Here is a 25,270-nt window from a genome sequence, read left to right on the forward strand (position 1 = left end):
CTCTGAGTGATATGAAACTGAAACTGAGAGTTTCTGACCGACAGCTCAGATGACGCTCTGACCATTTCAGGCTGAATTCATGAACCCAGCGATAACTATCAGCTGGTTAGTGGTTAGTTTAATAGTTAACCCATGTTGGTAGACTTTAGTTGACTGTGTGTAGCTGCAGGCTGATTTCATCCTGCAGCAGCGACACATGTACGTCCAGCTTGTGGGAAACTTTCATCTCTCCGCCTGTATGTGACGGACTTCCTGGATGTCTCGACCGATCGCTGGTGTTTTCAACCTTGACACGCAAACGATGGTGAACATGGACTGCAGTGAAGAGTGACGGCACTTTAGTCCGTTTCTTCTCTGCTCCGCTGCCTGTAGAGCAGGCGGGACTCTGTGTCTGAGTGTCGGCTGCAGCGGACCGACAGCTGTCCCCCTCCGCTCGCTGCCGACACACATCTCGCGGCGTCCTCTCGGACACATTCATAAATACATTCAAATATATCTGGGCGGCTGTAAATTTACATGGACGGGCCGCCCAAGTCTAGTATATTTATGAGAAACACTGACATCACTGAAAGCAGCATGGAGCGACTCCAACCCTCTACTGACCTCAGAGTCTGTAGTCATCAACATGAGACATGAAGGAGCTGCAGCTGCTGATTAAACAGAGAAGATCTACAACAGTAACAGACAGTGAACTTACTCCAGAGTCTCCAGACTACAGTGTGGACTCTCCAGAAAACCACAAAGCTGCTGCAATCCTGAATCATGCAGGTTGTTGTAACTCAGGTCCAGATGTTTCAGATGGGAGGGGTTGGACTTCAGAGCTGAACCCAGAGAATCACAGCTGATCTCTGACAAACTGCAGTTCCACAATCTGAATAAAGAATAAAAGATGGAGATAAAATCATGTGATCCATCAGATGTGTTCAGTTTGAATGACTTTGTCCTTCTGTTATTGAGGATCTTCATCATGTCAGCCTTCTACTGACATCATCCAAATGTCAGCACAACATTCATCCACCTCTTCATGTCAACACAGATCAATAACATGCTGCTCACCCCCGTCAGGTCTCATTACACCATCACTACTCTACTGATACTTTAAACAGCTGCAGCTGATGATGTTCTTTCATCTGAGTGTGTTGTGAAGGATAAATATCAGTGATCAGACTTTATCTGTGAAGTCACATTGAAATGAGCAGAAACCAAAGACAAATGTCTCCTTCAGGAAGTAAACGTTGAGTTTCAACAGATCAGAGTTCAGAGGATCTTCTGTTTACAGCTGAGACTCTTTAGAACAAATGACAAACATTCATTTACTTTAACAACCATCAGAGGACATTTTCTACACTTTCTGCAACAAACATTCTGAATTTAGGACAAGAACACTGAAAATAGGAACAAAAGGAACTTTACAGCTTTAAGGATGGAAGTTCTGTTTGTACATGAAGGAGCTGCAGCTGCTGATTAAACAGAGAAGATCTACATCAGTAACAGACAGTGAACTTACTTCAGAGTCTCCAGACTACAGTGTGGACTCTCCAGAAAACCACACAGCTGCTTCACTGCTGAATCCTGCAGCTGGTTGTAACTCAGGTCCAGATGTTTCAGATGGGAGGGGTTGGACTTCAGAGCTGAGACCAGAGAATCACAGCTGATCTTTGACAAACTGCAGCTCCTCAATCTGAATAAAGAATAAAAGCTGTGAGTTTAGACTCATTCAGTGTTTCATGGTGTGTTCAGAGCTGAAGAAGGTTCACAATGTACAAGTTTAGAAAATGGAAACTCCAAACAGCTGCAGGTTGAAACAGTGAAACAGAAGCAGTGAAGAAGAGCTCTCATTAACATGAATGACAACATGCTGCTGCTTCAATAAAGACGGAGTGACTTCAGCTCTTAAACTCTGCAGCTCCACCAGCAGCTCCATCGATACAAACTCATGTTGTCCAACAAACTGATCCCAGATTCCTCTGAAGATCCTCAAGTTTCAGAAGAAAACAAACATGTCCGACTGAATGTGGAAGAAAAGTCCATCAGATGATCCAAACTACATCTACAACATTTGATGTGATGTGATCTGTTTGAATATTTCAGTCCAACATCATCACATGACTCCAGACCAGTGTGAACAAGCACATACTGAACATTTATTTGTTGCAGTCTGATGTTGTGGAAAAGATTTCTAGTTTTATTTCAATGTCAGACTTTAAGGTGAAAATCCAGAGTTTCAGTTTCACAGTCGATCATCCAGTGAAGGATTTTTCTTCTTCTATGAAGGTTTTAAATGTGGACGTTGCTCTGCCACAGTCAGCGGACTAAACCAGAGAAGAAGAAAACAGACTTTCCCCTGAAGATCCTCAGTGTGGATCAGTAGAATATCAGCTGATGTCTGCAGTTTAGTTTCACCACAACTTTCACATCATGTTCATCTCAGCACAACTAAAACATGGAGTCTTATGTAACCAGAATCATTTAATCTGGGATCTTAATTATTATGTTTAGGAACGATGTTATTGTCCCCTTAAGTAAGGTCGACAGGTTGTCACGTAGCCGTTTTCCTCTGTACACAGAAAAGTCCGAGGAGAGTCAATGTTTTCCTGAATATATCATCTTTGTTACTCCGTGCACAGAGATGGATAGAAGTGATCATCCATGTCTCAATAGAGGATGTTTGTTTTCCGTCGTCTGTGCTTCGGTATGGTAGGAGTTGTGAGCAGGAAAAGATGAATCAGATTCCGCTAAAGAAAAGTGAACAACTTTAAATTGAATGTTGAACGACGAGCCATTGAAGAGCTGCAGTTTCACCAACAGATCCTTAGAACTTTGAACATTTGATATCCTGGTGAGTTTATTGAAGTTCAATGCTTTTTTACTGTTGCATGCTAGCTTCGTTAGCAGGAATGCTCGACGATATTTAGAAGTAAGTTGTGTATTTTACAAAAACCAGTCAGGATAAATCTGAAGGGGAAACAAAAAACATTCCTGAAGATGTAATGATTGTAATTGAATGCCTTGAGTTCTGTATGTTCACTAATTAGTTGTTATATTGTGTGTGGTGTTTACAGCCATGCGGGTTGCAGGCCCAGTTGAGTAAATTGAATTAGTAATGAACTATTGTCCTGCACATGTGCAGAGGCTGTTTTTTTTTAATATCTTCTTCTTTGGAACCAGAGGTACCGTCCATCCACCGTCCTGCCTGCCACCACTCACCCCATCTTCATCCATCTTACCGTCTACCTTCACCTGAGAGAATCTTCATCTCAGCTGGACATCACAGTTCACCTGGAGTCCATTTCACTGGACATTGTTTGTGGACGGGAAGGGGAGGGGGTAGGACATTTGAGAATTCAACTCTTTCTTTTATAACTTTTTTTTAAAAATTTCGTTTATTCCTGAGATCTCAGAGGTTTTTGATTTTCATATTTCCTGCTTGGACACTTTTTGATGTGTGGAATTGTCAATTTGTTGTAGTATTGTTATTATATTGTGTTCTAATTAAACCTTTTGTTGTAAGTGTAATTCAGGGTGGATATTTCTTGTCTGTGCAGCAGTCAGACGAGTGATCGATTAACCAGTCTCCTCATTGAACCTGGATTACATTTGATAAGTCCCCTCTTTTCTGTCTATTCTGCACTGTCTCTAAAGGAACAGCTGCACGGGGGTTACATATATATAAATGAACCGTCTTGAGTAGCAAACTGCAGAGAAACACAGTTGATCTTTGACAACCTGCAGCTCCTCAATCTGAATAAAGAATAATAGATGGAGATAAAATCAGGTGATCCATCAGATGTGTTCAGGTTTAATGAGTTTGTCCAACACACAACACCGCTGTAGATTTTCTCCTTAAACACCGGAGTCTAAAGGAGATTTCATGACATTCAAAAAATGTAAAATGTCTTCAGATTTGTGTTCATGAAAATAGTGAAACTTCACTGACTGCTGCCGTCTCTTCAATATATTCAAATCAGAAGTTCTGATTCAGTTCATGAACTGACCTCAGAGTCTCCAGACTACAGTTTGGACTCTTCAGTCCAGCAGACAGCTGCTTCACTCCTGAATCCTGCAGCTGGTTGTTACTCAGGTCCAGATGTTTCAGATGGGAGGGGTCAGACTTCAGAGCTGAGGTCACGACTTCACAGTGAGTCTCTGAGAGTCCACAGCCAACAAGTCTGTAATGACACAAATATTACAAAATATGTTATTATGAAAGACGACACTTTCTATTTACTTCCTGTGATTGATAACAAACAGTTTGACACTTCCTGTTTGACATTCACGCTGCGTTCCAGATTGCAAATTATTTCTTTATACTTTTAGTACGTAGTCTTAGTGGCTCAGTCGATGTGACGCATCTTCTGCTGCAGAGGATTGTGGGTCAGAACAGCCAGAGCAGCATGCTGACCTGCAGACTGGAGAATACGACCGAACGTAGTACAACATCCTGGTACTTTTGGAGTACTACATTTAACACACTATGTATTGGGACATACTGATCTTCTTCTGCCGTACTAAATAGTGTGGTCGTATGGATACTGGAACGCAGGTGCTGCGTCCCAATTGTCCACTACATGGTGACTATATAGTGAACAAACTCCACTCTGATTGGCCACTCGTCCACTATGTGGTGTCATAACGCAGCAAGGGGGAGTCTTCACATTGGTGCATCACGTCTGCTACAGCTGCCTCCATGTTTCTCCCTCCACATCCCAGCAGCTGCTCTCCAGCATCTCTCTCTGTCTGTGATTACCTGAGTGGAAGCAGGTGCACCGGGACCGGAGCAGAACCTCACCAGCTGCCTCAGATCTCCATCAACAGGATACGTAACTCAGACCCAGCGCAGTCACACCCACCCTGCCAGATCGTACACGCTGTTCAGTCTCATTCCTGCTTTGCTTTCTTGCATTTTGCTGAGATTCTGATCCAGTTATTCTCTCCATCAGTTCCAAAATGAACAACACAGGAAAGAGAAAGCCAGCACAGAAGAGCCTTAAAGTGCAACACCACTGAGGGCCACTAGGGTCCGTCTCCAAAGAACCTCAGTCTCCATAGACTCCCACTGAAAAAGCATCAAGTTCTCTCCTGAAATACAAAGTCAGTAAATGTTTTCCACAAGTCATCATGGTGTCATTAGATAAACTCCCTCCTTCTGATCAGTGTTCTGGTCCTTCTGGAAATAATTCATCATTCATTAGATATTAGGACTCAAACACATATGTTTGGGGGCGGAGCTGTTTGATTGACAGGCCTGGAGTGGTTTCAGGGTTTACTGTTTATGTGGGCGGGGCCTAATGTCACTGGGCTCCCAGTCAGGTCCACTGATTGCTCCTCCCAGCTCATCAAAACATGGTCTCTTCTGGGTCCACAACATCAAGACAGCGTCGGCTGAAATGTCCGACTGGAGGCTTCAAAACGAGCCCTCACATCCTGATGGGTGACGTCACGGTGGGCTGCACTGTGTGCAGTCAATTAATAGTTACCTGGATGTAACTTCAGTTCTATAAGTACGTTTAGTGCGCTACCTCATGTAAAGCTTCAGCAGTTTCAATGATATCATATGGTGGTTTATGAAAAATTCATTTTGTAAATATATTAAAAACCGGATGAACCAGAATCCAGACCAGAACTACAACTGACATTAATGTTTACAACAAACCAGTGGAACACTGTTTAAAGAATAATGACAATGTTCTCGTGAGAATATTTGAAGAACCAAACTATTGATCTGATTGATAACGTTAATGATCACATGTGGACTCACCGAGCCGTCCTGCAGTTCCTCACAGCTGGGATCAGTCTCCGTCGTCCCTCCAGTGATGTGTTGTACTTCTTCAGTTCCAACTTATCCAGAACTTCCTCTGACATCTGCAGCATGGAGGCCAGACCTGAGCAGTGGATGTCAGAGAGTTTCTTCTCTGATCTGTTCTCTGACTTCAGGAAGTCTTGGATCTCCTGATGGACTGAGAGGTCGTTCATCTCCGTCAGACAGTGGAAGATGTTGATGCTTCTGTCTGGAGAGATTTCATCACTGTTCATCTCCTTCAGGTTCTTGATGGCTCTCTGGATGATCTCTGGATCGCTCTCTTTCTGACCCAGCAGGCCTCCGAAGAGTCTCTGGTTGGACTCCAGAGTGAGGCCATGAAGGAAGCGAACAAACAGGTCCAGGTGGCCACTTTTACTTTGGAGGGATTTTTCCATGGCTCCTCTCAGGAAGTCATCCAAAGGAGGGAAACTATTATCATTGTTTCTAAGAAACTTGGAAATATTCTTCAGAAACGACTTTACTTTTGAAGCTGTCTTATCTTTCAGGAAGTCTTTCAGGAAGTCCTGCAGCACCTTTGTGTTCCTGTCGGTGAAACAGTGGAACATGTAGACTGCAGCCAGAAACTCCTGAACGCTCAGATGAACAAAGCAGTAGACTGTTTTCTGGAAGATCACACACTCTCTCTTGAAGATCTCTGTACAAACTCCTGAGTACACCGAGGCCTCTGTGACGTCCAGACCGCACCGCTGCAGGTCTTCTTGGTAGAACATGATGTTTCCTTCCTCCAGATGTTCAAACGCCAGCCTCCCCAGCTTCAGAAGAACTTCCCCGTCAGCTTCCGTCAGCTCCTGTGGACTCGTCTCGTTTCCATCGTACTTGTTCTTCTTCCTGTTGGTCTGAACCAGCAGGAAGTGTGAGTACATGTCAGTCAGGGTCTTGGGCAGCTCTCCTCTCTGCTCGGTGGTCAACATATGGTCCAGAACCGTAGCGCTGATCCAGCAGAAGACGGGGATTCCACACATGATGTGGAGGCTCCTGGAGGTCTTGATGTGGGAGATGATGCTGCTGGACCGCTCTTCATCACCGAACCTCCTCCTGAAGTACTCCTCCTTCTGGGCGTCAGTGAAGCCTCGTACTTCCGTCAGCCTGTCGACACACTCAGGAGGGATCTGATTGGCCGCCGCGGGTCGGGAAGTTATCCAGACGAGAGCCGAGGGAAGCAGATTCCCCTTGATGAGGTTGGTCAGCAGCACGTCGACGGAGGACTCGTGAGTGACATCAACCAGCTTCCTGCTGCTGAAGTCCAGAGAGAGTCTGCTTTCATCCAGGCCGTCAAAGATGAACAGAAGCTTCCAGACAGCGAGCTGCTCTGCTGAGACCTTCTGTAACGTTGGATGGAAAACACGGAGCAGCGTGAGAAGACTGTACCGCTCATCTCGGATCAAGTTCAGCTCCCTGAACGACAGCAGAATCACCACGCTGACGTCCTGGTTCTCCGAGCCCTCGGCCCAGTCCAGAGAGAACTTCTGCACCGAGAAGGTTTTTCCGACACCGGCGACGCCGTTGGTCAGAACCACTCTGATGGGTCTCTGCTGGTCGGGGAAGGCTTTAAAGATGTCGTGGCACTTGATTGGAGCGTCATGGAGGATCTTCTTCTTGATCTCTAGCTGCCTCACCTCATGTTGGGTATCAACCTCTTCACTCTGTCCCTCTGTGATGTAGAGCTCCGTGTAGATCGTCTTCAGGAGGGTTCCACTTCCTCTTTCATCACTTCCTTCAGTCACATGTTCACATCTCCTCCTCACACTGATCTTATGTTCATCTAAAACCTGCTGCAGACCAACATCTGGACAAAGACAAGAACAGCTGTCAGACTAAAGAAAGAGAAGCTGCACACAAACCAAAGACAGGAAGAGGAACCTGGTTCAGTTCTGTTGGATTTACAATCATTTAAATGTCTGATGTAGCAAATGAGATGGTATAAAACAACAGGTCCAGTTTTCAGAACCGAGTTCTCAGCAGACAGATGGACAGTTTTACTTTGTACAGTGCCGGTCTGACTGGCTGTCTGCGGTCCAGGTCTGGTTCTGGACCTTTGTCCACACTGGGGACAGGAGGAGTCTCCTGATGGAGCCGACTGGTCCCTGCAAGAGGTGATGCACCGTCTGCAGAACCGGTGTCCACAGCTGGTGGAGACGGGATCCTTCAGGACGTCCTGACACAGAACACAGCAGGACAGCTGTTCCTCCTCAGGGACACCCCTCCTCTTCTTCAATCTGTCAACACATTTCTTCATCACTACAATAATCTGCTGATGGTTGTTCTGGACCTCACAGAACAATCTACTGTATGATGGAGAGAACCGAAGCTCGGAGGTCCACTTACTAAAGATATGTGAAATAGAAGTTTTCTGGTGTTTTACTACAGAAATACTTTAAACTAGAATCCTCCTGATTTTAAACTTCACTGATAGTTCTGCTTCATGAATGAAAATATTTCAGCTGAACATTTTGTCTTCATCCTCAATGAATCATCTTCCATGTGGTCAGTTTACAACAACAACAGTCTCTTACTTTGAGTCTGAAGGTTCTGGTTCAGTACTGAAGTCCAGAGGAAGTACTTTGGACCCATCACTCTTCAGAGACAGACAGATGGATCCTGGAGACTCGGCTCTCTGGCTGTAGAACTGATCTCTGCAAACACAAACATGTTTTTATCTGTTTTATTCTGACCTGTGAAATGAATGAACATCAATGAAAAATGAATGAAAAACAAAACAAAGTCCAGATTGAAACAAATGCTGCTGATGTGTCTGCACTTCTTGTCTTCTTGATTCTTTCCCTTCAGTTCAGGTTGATTTCACACATGGAGGCCCGTCTGTTTCTTCATTACTGTGCAGGGTTCCACTTTGTTGTGTTTGTATGGTTGTTGTTGTTTGTTTCCCGGTTTTTGTTAAAAAAGTAACTCCAACACTGGTTTAGGATTGTTTTGAAGATTGTCTCTCGACTGTTATTAGAACTTTTAAGTTCAGCTGCTCGACACAACCACACAGGACAGCTTCTCTCTTGGAGATCATTTCTATTAATTATTCAGAGGACGTCAGCTGAGCAGGTGATCCTTCAGTGTGTTCCAGGACACATTCAGGTTCCCACTGCTCAAAGAATGAGGTCCTATGAGTCCCAGACCACCTCCGAATGTGGTCTGATCAGATCTGATCTCAATGTGTATTGTTTGTATGTTGAGCTGCCAACTTGTGATTGGATCAGCCAGGACAGATGTTGTTTCCATGGTAATGCCAGGTGTAAACAGGCTCATAGAAAACAAGTTTGTTCTGGTTCTTACAGCATAAGACTGTTAATACTGAGTGTTCAGGTTGCTGCTGTTTTGTGAAAGGAACTTAAAAAACATTTAACTTTTTCTTTTCCATATTTGACTGTTGTTGATAAACATATCACATATTAATTGAAGGGAAACCAGGCACAGAAGAAGGGACTTTCAGTTAACGTCAATAAGTTGGGGTCTGAAACTGTTTACAACACTTGGAATGACGCTTTACAGTCGAAATGAAGAGTTTCACATGTCAACGTTTACTGTGGACTTTGAGCAACAGCATTTGATGAAAGAAGGAGGAAACAAGATGCTTCTCTGTGAACAGCCCCTTAACTACCATCCACCGATACCTGTGAGGCCTTTATAGGACACCTGTAAATTGTAGCATCTACCGATATTCTGCATGGGAGGACTTGAGACAGTCCCTCCAGGAGGTTTATTTGTGATTGTTGAGATTAAAAATGTTTGATTTTGCAGTGGATTTTCTGAAAAATTGCGGGAATTGGAAAAAATTGCAAGTTGAGAAACAAATATGCAATTTTTTTAAAGCACTACCTGATAGAGGAATGAATATGTAATCACTTCCTTTGATAATAATCATGCTGCACATCACAGAAATATTTTTGTTCTAATCTTATTTTTACTTAATTATTGAACTTATTGAACCACGGGGCTAAAAGTTACAAAAATAAATCATAAAAGTGACGCAGCTTTCCAGAACAGACAGTCTGTGACTGTAATATAGAAACAAGGACTACATCAGCTGTCAAAATAAGAGCTTTAGATGATGTTTAATTAACATTAATTCAACACGTAGACCTATTGTATGCATAGAAACAAAGAGCAGTCTCTTGCAACTTGATATTGTATATGCATGTTTTTAGCATACAATAACATATAATCACTTCTATTGATAATAAGCACTTAATTAGAACATTTTATTGTGAAGGCCACTTTACACACAAACCCTGCCGCTTCCTGTTTTTCTGCTTGTTCCTGTTTCCTCCGGTGCACAGGGTTTGTTTTGGGTGATGACAGCAGAGGAGGCAGAGCCGTGTTGATTGTAAATGAGGAGTTTATTTTGGGAATAAAGCGAGTTTTGTTTGAAATAAATTAATTTATGCCAAACTTTAAGCACAGCTTCTGCTGACGACAGAAAATTCTCAGGAATTTAAAAAAATGACGAGATCCCCCAAATATTGCAGTTTACTTGAATTCGCTACAGGAAATAACCTGGTTCCACTCTGCCCCTCTAAACTGCATGAGTCCCTGTGTGACCGGTCGCTCCAAGGGGCCAGTAAAAACTCTGACCTACAGACCAGTGGAGAAAAAATGTTACGTTGAACCCTGCAGGTGTGAACAGGATCTGTGACACGACAGCAGCTGTTCCAGGAAGTGACGTCAGCTGCAGAACCTCAACACACTAAGTTCTGTTATAACCGACAGTTTGGAGGTTCAAAGGTTTGTATCAGTTCTCTTACTTTGAGTCTGAAGGTTCTGGTTCAGTACTGAAGTATGGAGGACATTCTTTGGACCCATCCCTCTTCAGAGACAGACAGATGGATCCTGGAGACTCGTCTCGGTCCTCATCTTCCTCCACACAAACACTCATCTTCTGGACTTCAGTCCATCTGAGAGGAAAACCAGGAACACTGACTGAGAGCTCAGAACAGGAATCAGGACAAACAGGTTGTTCAAGAGTCTCACCCAAACACAAACAGGAGGAAGTACCACACACTAGTTTTTACTCCTTTTCTTCCAGTCTAGTTGGTACATTATCTCACTTCCCTTTATTTTCTCCATGTTTCCCTCCCATGTGTCTTTTCCTTGGAGATGATATAAATATGTGTCACGTGTCTTTCTACCTGGTACTCAGGGATTATGAGTTTTATAGAAACAGATCCTGAATTTAAAGGATTTTCCAGCTGAAAGACAGCAGACTCCTCCTCTCCCTGACTGTAATATGATCTATGACATCTGGAAATGAAAAATCTTTATCATGATTAAAGTTGTTTCTTCCTTCATCAATCAGACCTACAGCTGCCACACATCCAACAGTTTCAGGTGTAAACAGTAAATGTGTTATTTTCTACCAGCTGCATGTGTTTCCTGTCCAAACGGTGTGAAACAGTTTCAGAGCAGCTGGATCAGCTGAAGTCTTTGTAACCACAGATGGATCAAACTGATGAGCTCATTCAGACTCTTCTTCCCTCCACAGTCCACAGGGAGAAAAGTGGCTTTCAGACTGACAGTAGAATAATAATAATGTTGTTAACACTCACCTGCCTCGGCAGTCAGTTTGTCTCAAAATGGAGTCTGAACTCCTTGGAATTTTGAGTTGTCTCTACCTGTTGTCAGGTAAGATCAGCTGATGAAGTGTTGCTCCTCCCCTCTCTGTTTACAGGAACACCTGTACTGTGTGTGTGTGTGTGTGTGTGTGTGTGTGTGTTGCTCAACATTGAGCTTTTTAAAATGATTTGTTTATGAGTTTCTCTCGTAGCTTGAACAGGATGATTAGAAAGAGTTTTAGTTCATCTTTGTGTTCATCATCATCATCATCATCATCATCATCATCATCATCATCACCAGCTGCTCACACTGTGGCTCCACTGTGACGTCAAGTCACACGTGATTTCCTACTGAATTTCCCCACTGTGTGAATAATGAAGTCAGATCTAATCTGAGTGTGAGCCTCAACATCTTGTCGCAAGGCCTCATGGGAAATGTAGTTTTTGAATACCATCAAATGATCTCCAGTTTCCTCTCTATTAAAAAGACAAGGTGTTCAGATTTTACTGTCCAGGGAAGAGTTAAATTCTCATTTATCTTAGAATATGTAGAGAAACCGGCAGGAACATGTTGAAGATTTAAAAACGACTTGGAAATGAACTTTATTAATTAACTACATAACAGACGTTTGAACTGAGGAGAAGTTAGTTTAAAAAGCCGTTTGGAAACCGTTAATATCAAATAAAATAGTGAGAGGACGGTAACTTCAAACTGAATGAAGACAAGTTCAAAATGATAATAGGATTTATATTCTTCCTTCACGTCAGTGAAACGTAAGCCGACAGACAGAAAAGTCAAAGGAACAACAGATGTGTAATGAAACAGGGATTCTTCACGGTAAAAGATGAGGCAGAGAGATGAACTCTATTTCAGAGCAGATCCTGTGTCCCGTACACCGCACAACCTCAGGACCTGCTGTTTATTAGGCCAGAGAACATGAAATGAACATTACACACACAAATACACACCAGAGGGCGTAACAATAACGCACAACTCGCGTCACTCGTGGTGCCGAATACGAACATGAACACGTTAACTCAGGGCATTGTGGGAAAACTAAAAGTCATAAAGTCTCCCGGGTGACTTCCAGATGGTCAGAGTCCAACTTTACTAAACTTTACCGGAATAAAAGGCCGTCTTCATCACGTCGGCCTCCTTCGTTCCTCCTGCAGAAAAAGAACCTGACGATGTTTTAGTTTTTTCTTTTCTCCTGTTTTGGGTGGTGTGCTGAATGTGTCTGTTCTGAGTTCAGAGTTTGCAGCTCCTGAATCCACTCAAAATGTTCCTGGTATGCCCGGTACTGAAAGGGTGTATTTTGGCACATCTTGATACTCGTCACGTGTATATTTTGCGTATGTTTCTGTTGTAGATGTTGTCTTTGGTCGTCCTGTTTGCAGGAGGAGATTCTGCTGGTGCTGTTGTCCCGATCTGGTGTGTGATGGGGAGGTGAGGAGGTGGAACGGGTTGGTGGGTTTGGTCGGTGGCCTTGATGGTGGCGCCGGTGGAGCGGGCGTAGGGTCTGCTGCTCGTGGTAAGTCTGGGTAGAGGGGATAAGAGGCTGCCGGTGCTTCCGGTGCCGGCTCAGGTTCCGGCTCTGGGTCGGGCTCCGGCGGTCGTTGTCTTTTTGGCGGGGCCGAGTCCAGGTCGGTATCTGGCACCTGGACACACCGAGACGTTGTTACTGGTTTTTATGTCCCTGCCTGTGTATTTTTGTCCCTTTTCTGTGTCTCCTCTGTCCATAAGAACAAGAACTTCCAATCTCCTTTCAACCTTTTCTTCCCTTTTTTACCTTCTGTCTGTCTTTCCTTTTCCTCTAATTTCTCTTTCAGCTGATTTAACTGTCTAATACTGAAACTTCCCGTACTAGGGAATCCACATTGGACCCATTCTTTCAGTTGTCTTACAGAGTCTTTGCCATAGTTCATTTTCATGAAGTGATATTTGGGCTAAAGAATTCAGGCCCTTCTGGTCCCTTTTCTTTGCTGTTGGATTTTCCCACGGTTAATGTTTAATATGTGAAATTTATTCAAATGTTTTATTTTATTTTGATAACTTACTTTACTTCTTTATCTTTATTATTTCATATTTTCTTCTTTTATTTACTGATAATCTTTTTTTTATATTGCTAAGATTTTATTTTAATTACTAGTGTTTTTAGTCTTCCTAGTAATCCTCCATGTTGTTTTTTCAGTGGTCCATTGTGTCCCTCTATTGTAACCTGTGTTTGTGTTTTCTGTCATATGAATTTGCAGGTAATTGATTTGGATCGTATTCAATTTATGATATGAAGCAGCAGAAACAGCAGTTGTAGCAGTTGTACGTCCTGTGCACTTTGTAGAACTTTACCTCGCAGTCTATAATATTATTAAATCTCCTTTTCTGCTGTGGTCTTAGTAAATTCTTTAAGGTAGACTCGTCAGTGTACCTCCAGGTTTCTGTTAAACTAGGTTAAAAACTCTCGGGTCCAACCCGTGTGTTCGCTACTAAAACTTATTTTTCACTTCCGCGTCAGTCTTTTTAAGTTTTATCCAAATATACGTTCCAACATAGAACTTGTTTAGTTTGAAAACATTTCCAAATTCTCCCCCTTTTGGATCGCAGCACTGAGCCCGCCCGGACCTGCTCCTCAGGCCCTCCGTCTCACCCTTCTTTGTCGGGGAGGTTGAGGCTGGAGGACACCCCCAGGATGATCAGTCTCCTTCAGGTCTCCTTGTGGTGGAAATCTGGAAATAATGAGTCTGAGTCAAGATTTGTCTTTCAGGTCCTTTAGTTAAAGCTTTCTGCAAGAAAAGTTCAGACAATACAGAGACAAAGAAGTGCTCGTTAGATATAGTTCAGCTTATATAAAAACACAGTTAGATATAGTTTGGTTAGGTTTGTATAGGGACACAGGTAGATGCAGTTTTTCCATTACACATTTCAAAGGCAATATTTAGTAAAAACAATGTTCAATAGTTTAACGAGGAGCACACTTCATTTCAAAAACTACAGGAAACCGGAAGTACAGGCTATAAGAACTAAATTCATCACATCTCGCGACGTTTACATGACAAAGTGGGTCAAAGTTCAAGACGTATTTCTTTTTGTTATCATGAAGTAGTTTGTCCCAGTTGTACACGTGCTCCATGCAACAGTACAGACTTTGTAAGTGCAGCTGCAGTACGTACTAAAAGTCCAACAAAGAAACAGTATCCGGTTGTGAACGCAGCGTGAAGCACGAGAGAAGGAAGAGGAGCTCCACGCGCGCTCCGTTTGACTGTCCTTGACCAACAGCGCCGCCTGCTGGCCATCAGCGCCGCATTACAGGCACAATCAGTGGCTGAGACCCGGCAGGTGTTGTGGAGGCTGCAGCTGCTCATGTTGCTGTTTGATTCATCATTTTCCTTCAATCAAAGTCCTGCAATGTTGGAGCTCATCTGTGGACACTAGTTCTACTTTCTACAATATTTCTATAAACTGTATATCTGAGACGAGGTGGTTGTGTATATATACATATATGTAGAAGTGTGTGTGCTCCTCCTTAAACTAGGGAACATTGTTTTTACTAAATATTGCCTTAGAAATGCATTATTTCATTTTCTATGCAGGAAGTCAACATAATCGATATTTAGCTTTTGTAATTTAGGTGTTGGTGTGTTATCGATATTGTTTTTAATTAATTGTATGAGTTGGAATGTTTTAATCACCTTAATATAGTTTTCCACGGAGCAATCCAGTTCATATTTGCCATTAAACTCCACTTTAAGTGCATCACCATTTCCATCCAGGAGGTGAATGATTGACCAGATCTGTTTTTCCATCCAGTCCTCCATAAACATAGATTTTCTTCTACTTACGATGACTCTGTTGTTCCATAGTGGGACATTTTGAGGGCTAAAGTTAAGCGTATAAATCATTTTCCAGTGTAAGTTAGAGAAATTGCATCATTTTCCTGTCTGTGTTTCTCTAACTTCCTGAAATATGATGTGTTCTTTTCTCCCTCTTCAATCCATTTGTCTCTGGACCTTATATCTGCTCCCTGTGCTTTGTTTTCAAAGACCAGGTTCTGGTGTGGGGACAGGTCCACGTCCAGGTCCAGGATGTTTATCGGCAGCAGCTCGATGGAGGAGAGAGGCCACAACGTGTGGCGGTGGCCGGTTGCTAAACCTTTCTGTCTGTACTCTCACAAGGGCTCAACTATAAGGGACACATTGGTTCAGATAAGGACAAGAATGTGTCCTCTGCTGAATACGGTGAGACAGAGAGACAGACATAATCAACACGTATCCTGGACAGTTAGTTCCTGGGGTCGGGGTGTCCTTTATGGGACCTTCACCCCATTCAGGGAATCAGAGGAGTCTCATAGTATGTCAGGACTAAACAATAGAGTTTCCTTGACAAATCCCCCCTTTTCTTGATGTGAAATCAACACCTTCAATTTAATCCAAAACCACTAAGTGAGAGTCAGTCAGAGAAAAATGACATCCTGACTTACTCATAAGTGAACATTATAATAATCCGAAAAATAGTCAAAATCATACCAATCACATTACAATCAATACATTCGTTATAATCAACAGTAGTGATGCACACCCATTATTTTCTCATCAAAGTTCAAGATTCATTACATCACGTCAGTCAATTAATCATCAAATCGTTCCGTATCACAGAGGAACCTGTAAATGTTGTTCCCCTGGAGCCGAGACACGTCCACTCACCAAAGATGGACATCACAACAAGTGAAGTGCGCCAGGTTTGAGTAAAGAGGGCATGCGTAGGTCCCAGGGGCAGCCATGGAGTAAAAAGACCCATGACCGGATAATTAAACCTATAAATATGACCAATACTGTCAAAGTCATAACATCTGTTTGAAGACTATTTTGATTTAAAACTTATGGAAAAACGCAGCAGAATTAACCATGCTATACTTAACCTAAATTTAGCTCCGATACGCTTTCACTAAATCCGACAGGAACAAGTTAACACTTAAAAGTAAATCACTCAAATCACTCTTGTTGTTTCTTTTTCTTCAACTTCAAGCAAAGAATCAAAAATAGATCAATCACATTAAAATTACAGAAATAAACAGGAAGTATTTCATCATTAAAACTTACAGAACTAAGTAAATCAATATGTTTATTACATTTGAAAACAACTGAGAAAAGATTTAATAGAAGTAATTCATCATTATTCTGGAATCATGTAATTTCAACAACAATCAGGATATTATAATCCATTAATCATTTACTCATTCTGCTATTAATGGAATTTAGTTCCCAATGAAAGTCCTGGTCAATGTCACCTGGAGGTACCCACTCTTCCCAACTCCCAGTAACACATCCCAGTCAGAGTCTCTGTGAACCAGCTGCTGCTGCTTCAACCTCTGGTCATCAGGACTCAGCTGATCTTCTCAGCACACCGTCCAGTTCTCCTTCACGCAGATCATCTCCTCCATCTGTAGAGAGAAGCAGAGAGAACAGAGGTGATACCTGAGTGTCTGCAGAGACTCCCTCCATCAGCTGTCAGTCAGTGATGCAGCAGAATAAAGAGCAGCAGGACTTCAGTCCAGTTTGGAGACTTCGGTCCCGTTCAGAAACACCACTTGGTTACTAATGTAATGCTGGTTCTGTGATGTGCAGGCTGCAGACTATTTATACTCTTATTGATACGACTCTCCATAATTTAGTTCAAAAGATGAAATAAACACAAAACATAAAGATGAGACTAGATTGAAGTATTTCTGATGACTTTTTTGTCTGAAATGGTTTAAATTTCTTGGGGGATGGATGTTGTTCAGATGTTAAACATGCTGCCTGTTGATTCAATACTGTAACGACACTCTCATTGGTTCTTCTGGGTTTTTGAAGAGAAATAACACCACGTCATGTTCTGTATATAAATGAACCGTCTTGAGTAGCAAACTGCAGCAGCATTATTTTCAACAGAAGGTTTTCTTTGATAGTATTTTTACTGGTCAGTAGTTTTCCTGCAGCCCCCTCATCACTAATGATTGATCCGCCCGCTCTGAGTGATATGAAACTGAAACTGAGAGTTTCTGACCGACAGCTCAGATGACGCTCTGACCATTTCAGGCTGAATTCATGAACTCAGCGATAACTATCAGCTGGTTAGTGGTTAGTTTAATAGTTAACCCATGTTGGTAGACTTTAGTTGACTGTGTGTAGCTGCAGGCTGATTTCATCCTGCAGCAGCGACACATGAACGTCCAGCTTGTGGGAAACTTTCATCTCTCCGCCTGTATGTGACGGACTTCCTGGATGTCTCGACCGATCGCTGGTGTTTTCAACCTTGACACGCAAACGATGGTGAACATGGACTGCAGTGAAGAGTGACGGCACTTTAGTCCGTTTCTTCTCTGCTCCGCTGCCTGTAGAGCAGGCGGGACTCTGTGTCTGAGTGTCGGCTGCAGCGGACCGACAGCTGTCCCCCTCCGCTCGCTGCCGACACACATCTCGCGGCGTCCTCTCGGACACATTAATAAATACATTCAAATATATCTGGGCGGCTGTAAATTTACATGGACGGGCCGCCCAAGTCTAGTATATTTATGAGAAACACTGACATCACTGAAAGCAGCATGGAGCGACTCCAACCCTCTACTGACCTCAGAGTCTGTAGTCATCAACATGAGACATGAAGGAGCTGCAGCTGCTGATTAAACAGAGAAGATCTACAACAGTAACAGACAGTGAACTTACTCCAGAGTCTCCAGACTACAGTGTGGACTCTCCAGAAAACCACACAGCTGCTTCACTGCTGAATCTTTCAGGTAGTTGAAACTCAGGTCCAGATGTTTCAGATGGGAGGGGTTGGACTTCAGAGCTGAACCCAGAGAATCACAGCTGATCTTTGACAAACTGCAGCTCCACAATCTGAATAAAGAATAAAAGCTGTGAGTTTAGACTCATTCAGTGTTTCATGGTGTGTTCAGAGCTGAAGAAGGTTCACAATGTACAAGTTTAGAAAATGGAAACTCTAAACAGCTGCAGGTTGAAACAGTGAAACAGAAGCAGTGAAGAAGAGCTCTCATTAATATGAATGACAACATGCTGCTGCTTCAATAAAGACGGAGTGACTTCAGCTCTTAAACTCTGCAGCTCCACCAGCGGCTCCATCGATACAAACTCATGTTGTCCAACAAACTGATCCCAGATTCCTCTGAAGATCCTCAAGTTTCAGAAGAAAACAAACATGTCCGACTGAATGTGGAAGAAAAGTCCATCAGATGATCCAAACTACATCTACAACATTTGATGTGATGTGATCTGTTTGAATATTTCAGTCCAACATCATCACATGACTCCAGACCAGTGTGAACAAGCACATACTGAACATTTATTTGTTGCAGTCTGATGTTGTGGAAAAGATTTCTAGTTTTATTTCAATGTCAGACTTTAAGGTGAAAATCCAGAGTTTCAGTTTCACAGTCGATCATCCAGTGAAGGATTTTTCTTCTTCTATGAAGGTTTTAAATGTGGACGTTGCTCTGCCACAGTCAGCGGACTAAACCAGAGAAGAAGAAAACAGACTTTCCCCTGAAGATCCTCAGTGTGGATCAGTAGAATATCAGCTGATGTCTGCAGTTTAGTTTCACCACAACTTTCACATCATGTTCATCTCAGCACAACTAAAACATGGAGTCTTATGCAACCAGAATATTTAATCTGGGATCTTAATTATTATGTTTAGGAACGATGTTATTGTCCCCTTAAGTAAGGTCGACAGGTTGTCACGTAGCCGTTTTCCTCTGTACACAGAAAAGTACGAGGAGAGTCAATGTTTTCCTGAATATATCATCTTTGTTACTCCGTGCACAGAGATGGATAGAAGTGATCATCCATGTCTCAATAGAGGATGTTTGTTTTCCGTCGTCTGTGCTTCGGTATGGTAGGAGTTGTGAGCAGGAAAAGATGAATGAGATTCCGCTAAAGAAAAGTGAACAACTTTAAATTGAATGTTGAACGACGAGCCATTGAAGAGCTGCAGTTTCACCAACAGATCCTTAGAACTTTGAACATTTGATATCCTGGTGAGTTTATTGAAGTTCAATGCTTTTTTACTGTTGCATGCTAGCTTCGTTAGCAGGAATGCTCGACGATATTTAGAAGTAAGTTGTGTATTTTACAAAAACCAGTCAGGATAAATCTGAAGGGGAAACAAAAAACATTCCTGAAGATGTAATGATTGTAATTGAATGCCTTGAGTTCTGTATGTTCACTAGTTAGTTGTTCTATTGTGTGTGATGTTTACAGCCATGCGGGTTGCAGGCCCAGTTGAGTAAATTGAATTAGTAATGAACTATTGTCCTGCACATGTGCAGAGGCTGTTTTTTTTAATATCTTGTTCGTTGGAACCAGAGGTACCGTCCATCCACCGTCCTGCCTGCCACCACTCACCCCATCTTCATCCATCTTACCGTCTACCTTCACCTGAGAGAATCTTCATCTCAGCTGGACATCACAGTTCACCTGGAGTCCATTTCACTGGACATTGTTTGGGGGGTAGGACATTTGAGAAATCAAGTCTTTCTTTTATGCATTTTCTTCAATTTCATTTATTCCTGAGATCTCAGAGGTTTTTGATTTTCATATTTCCTGCTTGGACACTTTTTGATGTGTGGAATTGTCAATTTGTTGTAGTATTGTTATTATATTGTGTTCTAATTAAACCTTTTGTTGTAAGTGTAATTCAGGGTGGATATTTCTTGTCTGTGCAGCAGTCAGACGAGTGATGGATTAACCAGTCTCCTCATTGAACCTGGATTAGATTTGATAATTCCCCTCTTTTCTGTCTATTCTGCACTGTCTCTAAAGCAACAGCTGCACGGGGGTTACATATATAGAAATGAACCGTCTTGAGTATCAAACTGCAGCAGCATTATTTTCAACAGAAGGTTTTCTTTGATAGTATTTTTACTGGTCAGTAGTTTTCCTGCAGCCCCCTCATCACTAATGATTGATCCGCCCGCTCTGAGTGATATGAAACTGAAACTGAGAGTTTCTGACCGACAGCTCAGATGACGCTCTGACCATTTCAGGCTGAATTCATGAAGTCAGCGATAATTATCAGCTGGTTAGTGGTTAGTTTAATAGTTAACCCATGTTGGTAGACTTTAGTTGAATGTGTGTAGCTGCAGGCTGATTTCATCCTGCAGCAGCGACACATGAACGTCCAGCTTGTGGGAAACTTTCATCTCTCCGCCTGTATGTGACGGACTTCCTGGATGTCTCGACCGATCGCTGGTGTTTTCAACCTTTACACGCAAACGATGGTGAACATGGACTGCAGTGAAGAGTGACGGCACTTTAGTCCGTTTCTTCTCTGCTCCGCTGCCTGTAGAGCAGGCGGGACTCTGTGTCTGAGTGTCGGCTGCAGCGGACCGACAGCTGTCCCCCTCCGCTCGCTGCCGACACACATCTCGCGGCGTCCTCTCGGACACATTCATAAATACATTCAAATATATCTGGGCGGCTGTAAATTTACATGGACGAGCCGCCCAAGTCTAGTATATTTATGAGAAACACTGACATCACTGAAAGCAGCATGGAGCGACTCCAACCCTCTACTGACCTCAGAGTCTGTAGTCATCAACATGAGACATGAAGGAGCTGCAGCTGCTGATTAAACAGAGAAGATCTACAACAGTAACAGACAGTGAACTTACTCCAGAGTCTCCAGACTACAGTGTGGACTCTCCAGAAAACCACACAGCTGCTTCACTCCTGAATCCTGCAGATTGCTGTAACTCAGGTCCAGATGTTTCAGATGGGAGGGGTTGGACATCAGAGCTGAGACCAGAGAATCACAGCTGATCTTTGACAAACTGCAGCTCTTCAATCTGAATAAAGAATAAAAGATGGAGATAAAATCACGTGATCCATCAGATGTGTTCAGTTTGAATGACTTTGTCCTTCTGTTATTGAGGATCTTCATCATGTCAGCCTTCTACTGACATCATCCAAATGTCAGCACAACATTCATCCACCTCTTCATGTCAGCACAGATCAATAACATGCTGCTCACCTCCGTCAGGTCTCATTACACCATCACTACTCTACTGATACTTTAAACAGCTGCAGCTGATGATGTTCTTTCATCTGAGTGTGTTGTGAAGGATCAATATCAGTGATCAGACTTTCTCTGTGAAGTCACATTGAAATGAGCAGAAACCAAAGACAAATGTCTCCTTCAGGAAGTAAACGTTGAGTTTCAACAGATCAGAGTTCAGAGGATCTTCTGTTTACAGCTGAGACTCTTTAGAACAAATGACAAACATTCATTTACTTTAACAACCATCAGAGGACATTTTCTACACTTTCTGCAACAAACACTCTGAATTTAGGACAAGAACACTGAAAATAAGAACAAAAGGAAATTTACAGCTTTAAGGATGGAAGTTCTGTTTGTATATGAAGGAGCTGCAGCTGCTGATTAAACAGAGAAGATCTACAACAGTAACAGACAGTGAACTTACTCCAGAGTCTCCAGACTACAGTGTGGACTCTCCAGAAAACCACACAGCTGCTTCACTCCTGAATCCTGCAGCTTGTTGTCACTCAGGTCCAGATGTTTCAGATGGGAGGGGTTGGACTTCAGAGCAGAGACCAGAGAATCACAGCTGATCTCTGACAAACTGCAGCTCCTCAATCTGAATAAAGAATACAAGCTGTAAGTTTAGACTCATTCAGTGTTTCATGGTGTGTTCAGAGCTGAAGAAGTTTCACAATGTACAAGATTACAAAATGGAAACTCCAAACAGCTGCAGGTTGAAACAGTGAAACAGAAGCAGTGAAGAAGAGCTCTCATTAATATGAATGACAACATGCTGCTGCTTCAATAAAGACGGAGTGACTTCAGCTCTTAAACTCTGCAGCTCCACCAGCGGCTCCATCGATACAAACTCATGTTGTCCAACAAACTGATCCCAGATTCCTCTGAAGATCCTCAAGTTTCAGAAGAAAACAAACATGTCCGACTGAATGTGGAAGAAAAGTCCATCAGATGATCCAAACTACATCTACAACATTTGATGTGATGTGATCTGTTTGAATATTTCAGTCCAACATCATCACATGACTCCAGACCAGTGTGAACAAGCACATACTGAACATTTATTTGTTGCAGTCTGATGTTGTGGAAAAGATTTCTAGTTTTATTTCAATGTCAGACTTTTAGGTGAAAATCCAGAGTTTCAGTTTCACAGTCGATCATCCAGTGAAGGATTTTTCTTCTTCTATGAAGGTTTTAAATGTGGACGTTGCTCTGCCACAGTCAGCGGACTAAACCAGAGAAGAAGAAAACAGACTTTCCCCTGAAGATCCTCAGTGTGGATCAGTAGAATATCAGCTGATGTCTGCAGTTTAGTTTCACCACAACTTTCACATCATGTTCATCTCAGCACAACTAAAACATGGAGTCTTATGTAACCAGAATAATTTAATCTGGGATCTTAATTATTATGTTTAGGAACGATGTTATTGTCCCCTTAAGTAAGGTCGACAGGTTGTCACGTAGCCGTTTTCCTCTGTACACAGAAAAGTCCGAGGAGAGTCAATGTTTTCCTGAATATATCATCTTTGTTACTCCGTGCACAGAGATGGATAGAAGTGATCATCCATGTCTCAATAGAGGATGTTTGTTTTCCGTCGTCTGTGCTTCGGTATGGTAGGAGTTGTGAGCAGGAAAAGATGAATCAGATTCCGCTAAAGAAAAGTGAACAACTTTAAATTAAATGTTGAACGACGAGCCATTGAAGAGCTGCAGTTTCACCAACAGATCCTTAGAACTTTGAACATTTGATATCCTGGTGAGTTTATTGAAGTTCAATGCTTTTTTACTGTTGCATGCTAGCTTCGTTAGCAGGAATGCTCGACGATATTTAGAAGTAAGTTGTGTATTTTACAAAAACCAGTCAGGATAAATCTGAAGGGGAAACAAAAAACATTCCTGAAGATGTAATGATTGTAATTGAATGCCTTGAGTTCTGTATGTTCACTAATTAGTTGTTATATTGTGTGTGATGTTTACAGCCATGCGGGTTGCAGGCCCAGTTGAGTAAATTGAATTAGTAATGAACTATTGTCCTGCACATGTGCAGAGGCTGTTTTTTTTTTAATATCTTCTTCGTTGGAACCAGAGGTACCGTCCATCCACCGTCCTGCCTGCCACCACTCACCCCATCTTCATCCATCTTACCGTCTACCTTCATCTGAGAGAATCTTCATCTCAGCTGGACATCACAGTTCACCTGGAGTCCATTTCACTGGACATTGTTTGGGGGGTAGGACATTTGAGAAATCAAGTCTTTCTTTTATGCATTTTCTTCAATTTCATTTATTCCTGAGATCTCAGAGGTTTTTGATTTTCATATTTCCTGCTTGGACACTTTTTGATGTGTGGAATTGTCAATTTGTTGTAGTATTGTTATTATATTGTGTTCTAATTAAACCTTTTGTTGTAAGTGTAATTCAGGGTTGATATTTCTTGTCTGTGCAGCAGTCAGACGAGTGATGGATTAACCAGTCTCCTCATTGAACCTGGATTAGATTTGATAATTCCCCTCTTTTCTGTCTATTCTGCACTGTCTCTAAAGCAACAGCTGCACGGGGGTTACATATATAGAAATGAACCGTCTTGAGTATCAAACTGCAGCAGCATTATTTTCAACAGAAGGTTTTCTTTGATAGTATTTTTACTGGTCAGTAGTTTTCCTGCAGCCCCCTCATCACTAATGATTGATCCGCCCGCTCTGAGTGATATGAAACTGAAACTGAGAGTTTCTGACCGACAGCTCAGATGACGCTCTGACCATTTCAGACTGAATTCAAGAAGTCAGCGATAACTATCAGCTGGTTAGTGGTTAGTTTAATAGTTAACCCATGTTGGTAGACTTTAGTTGACTGTGTGTAGCTGCAGGCTGATTTCATCCTGCAGCAGCGACACATGAACGTCCAGCTTGTGGGAAACTTTCATCTCTCCGCCTGTATGTGACGGACTTCCTGGATGTCTCGACCGATCGCTGGTGTTTTCAACCTTTACACGCAAACGATGGTGAACATGGACTGCAGTGAAGAGTGACGGCACTTTAGTCCGTTTCTTCTCTGCTCCGCTGCCTGTAGAGCAGGCGGGACTCTGTGTCTGAGTGTCGGCTGCAGCGGACCGACAGCTGTCCCCCTCCGCTCGCTGCCGACACACATCTCGCGGCGTCCTCTCGGACACATTCATAAATACATTCAAATATATCTGGGCGGCTGTAAATTTACATGGACGGGCCGCCCAAGTCTAGTATATTTATGAGAAACACTGACATCACTGAAAGCAGCATGGAGCGACTCCAACCCTCTACTGACCTCAGAGTCTGTAGTCATCAACATGAGACATGAAGGAGCTGCAGCTGCTGATTAAACAGAGAAGATCTACAACAGTAACAGACAGTGAACTTACTTCAGAGTCTCCAGACTACAGTGTGGACTCTCCAGAAAACCACACAGCTGCTTCACTCCTGAATCCTGCAGCTTGTTGTCACTCAGGTCCAGATGTTTCAGATGGGAGGGGTTGGACTTCAGAGCTGAACCCAGAGAATCACAGCTGATCTTTGACAAACTGCAGCTCCTCAATCTAAATAAAGAATAAAAGCTGTGAGTTTAGACTCATTCAGTGTTTCATGGTGTGTTCAGAGCTGAAGAAGGTTCACAATGTACAAGTTTTTAAAATGGAAACTCCAAACTGCTGCAGGTTGAAACAGTGAAACAGAAGCAGTGAAGAAGAGCTCTCATTAATATGAATGACAACATGCTGCTGCTTCAATAAAGACGGAGTGACTTCAGCTCTTAAACTCTGCAGCTCCACCAGCGGCTCCATCGATACAAACTCATGTTGTCCAACAAACTG

General features: G+C 42.6%; 1 protein-coding gene across 3 annotated transcripts in view; it reads right to left on the bottom strand.

The window, feature by feature from the left end:
* Positions 1–25,270, bottom strand: part of LOC138193630 (NACHT, LRR and PYD domains-containing protein 12-like) — a 54,884-nt gene that overhangs the window by 17,721 nt on the left and 11,893 nt on the right. Inside the window, exons 8-18 of one of the 3 annotated variants that reach the window (XM_069141769.1) lie at positions 24,824–24,997; positions 21,855–22,028; positions 21,045–21,218; positions 18,079–18,252; positions 10,573–10,722; positions 8,335–8,454; positions 7,802–8,037; positions 5,759–7,607; positions 3,996–4,169; positions 1,508–1,681; positions 698–871 (exon numbers count right to left, since the gene is read on the bottom strand). In XM_069141769.1, coding sequence (XP_068997870.1) covers positions 698–871; positions 1,508–1,681; positions 3,996–4,169; positions 5,759–7,607; positions 7,802–8,037; positions 8,335–8,454; positions 10,573–10,722; positions 18,079–18,252; positions 21,045–21,218; positions 21,855–22,028; positions 24,824–24,997 — 3,573 coding nt within the window. Of the gene's footprint in view, positions 1–697; positions 872–1,507; positions 1,682–3,995; positions 4,170–5,758; positions 7,608–7,801; positions 8,038–8,334; positions 8,455–10,572; positions 10,723–14,969; positions 16,815–18,078; positions 18,253–21,044; positions 21,219–21,854; positions 22,029–24,823; positions 24,998–25,270 lie in introns of those variants that run through there. The other 2 variants (XM_069141767.1, XM_069141768.1) reach the window with 2 other exon arrangements.

Source organism: Embiotoca jacksoni, unplaced genomic scaffold, assembly GCF_022577435.1.
Source record: "Embiotoca jacksoni isolate LCO1_2020_lvr unplaced genomic scaffold, fEmbJac1.0.p SCAF_91, whole genome shotgun sequence".
Lineage (NCBI taxonomy): Eukaryota > Metazoa > Chordata > Actinopteri > Embiotocidae > Embiotoca > Embiotoca jacksoni.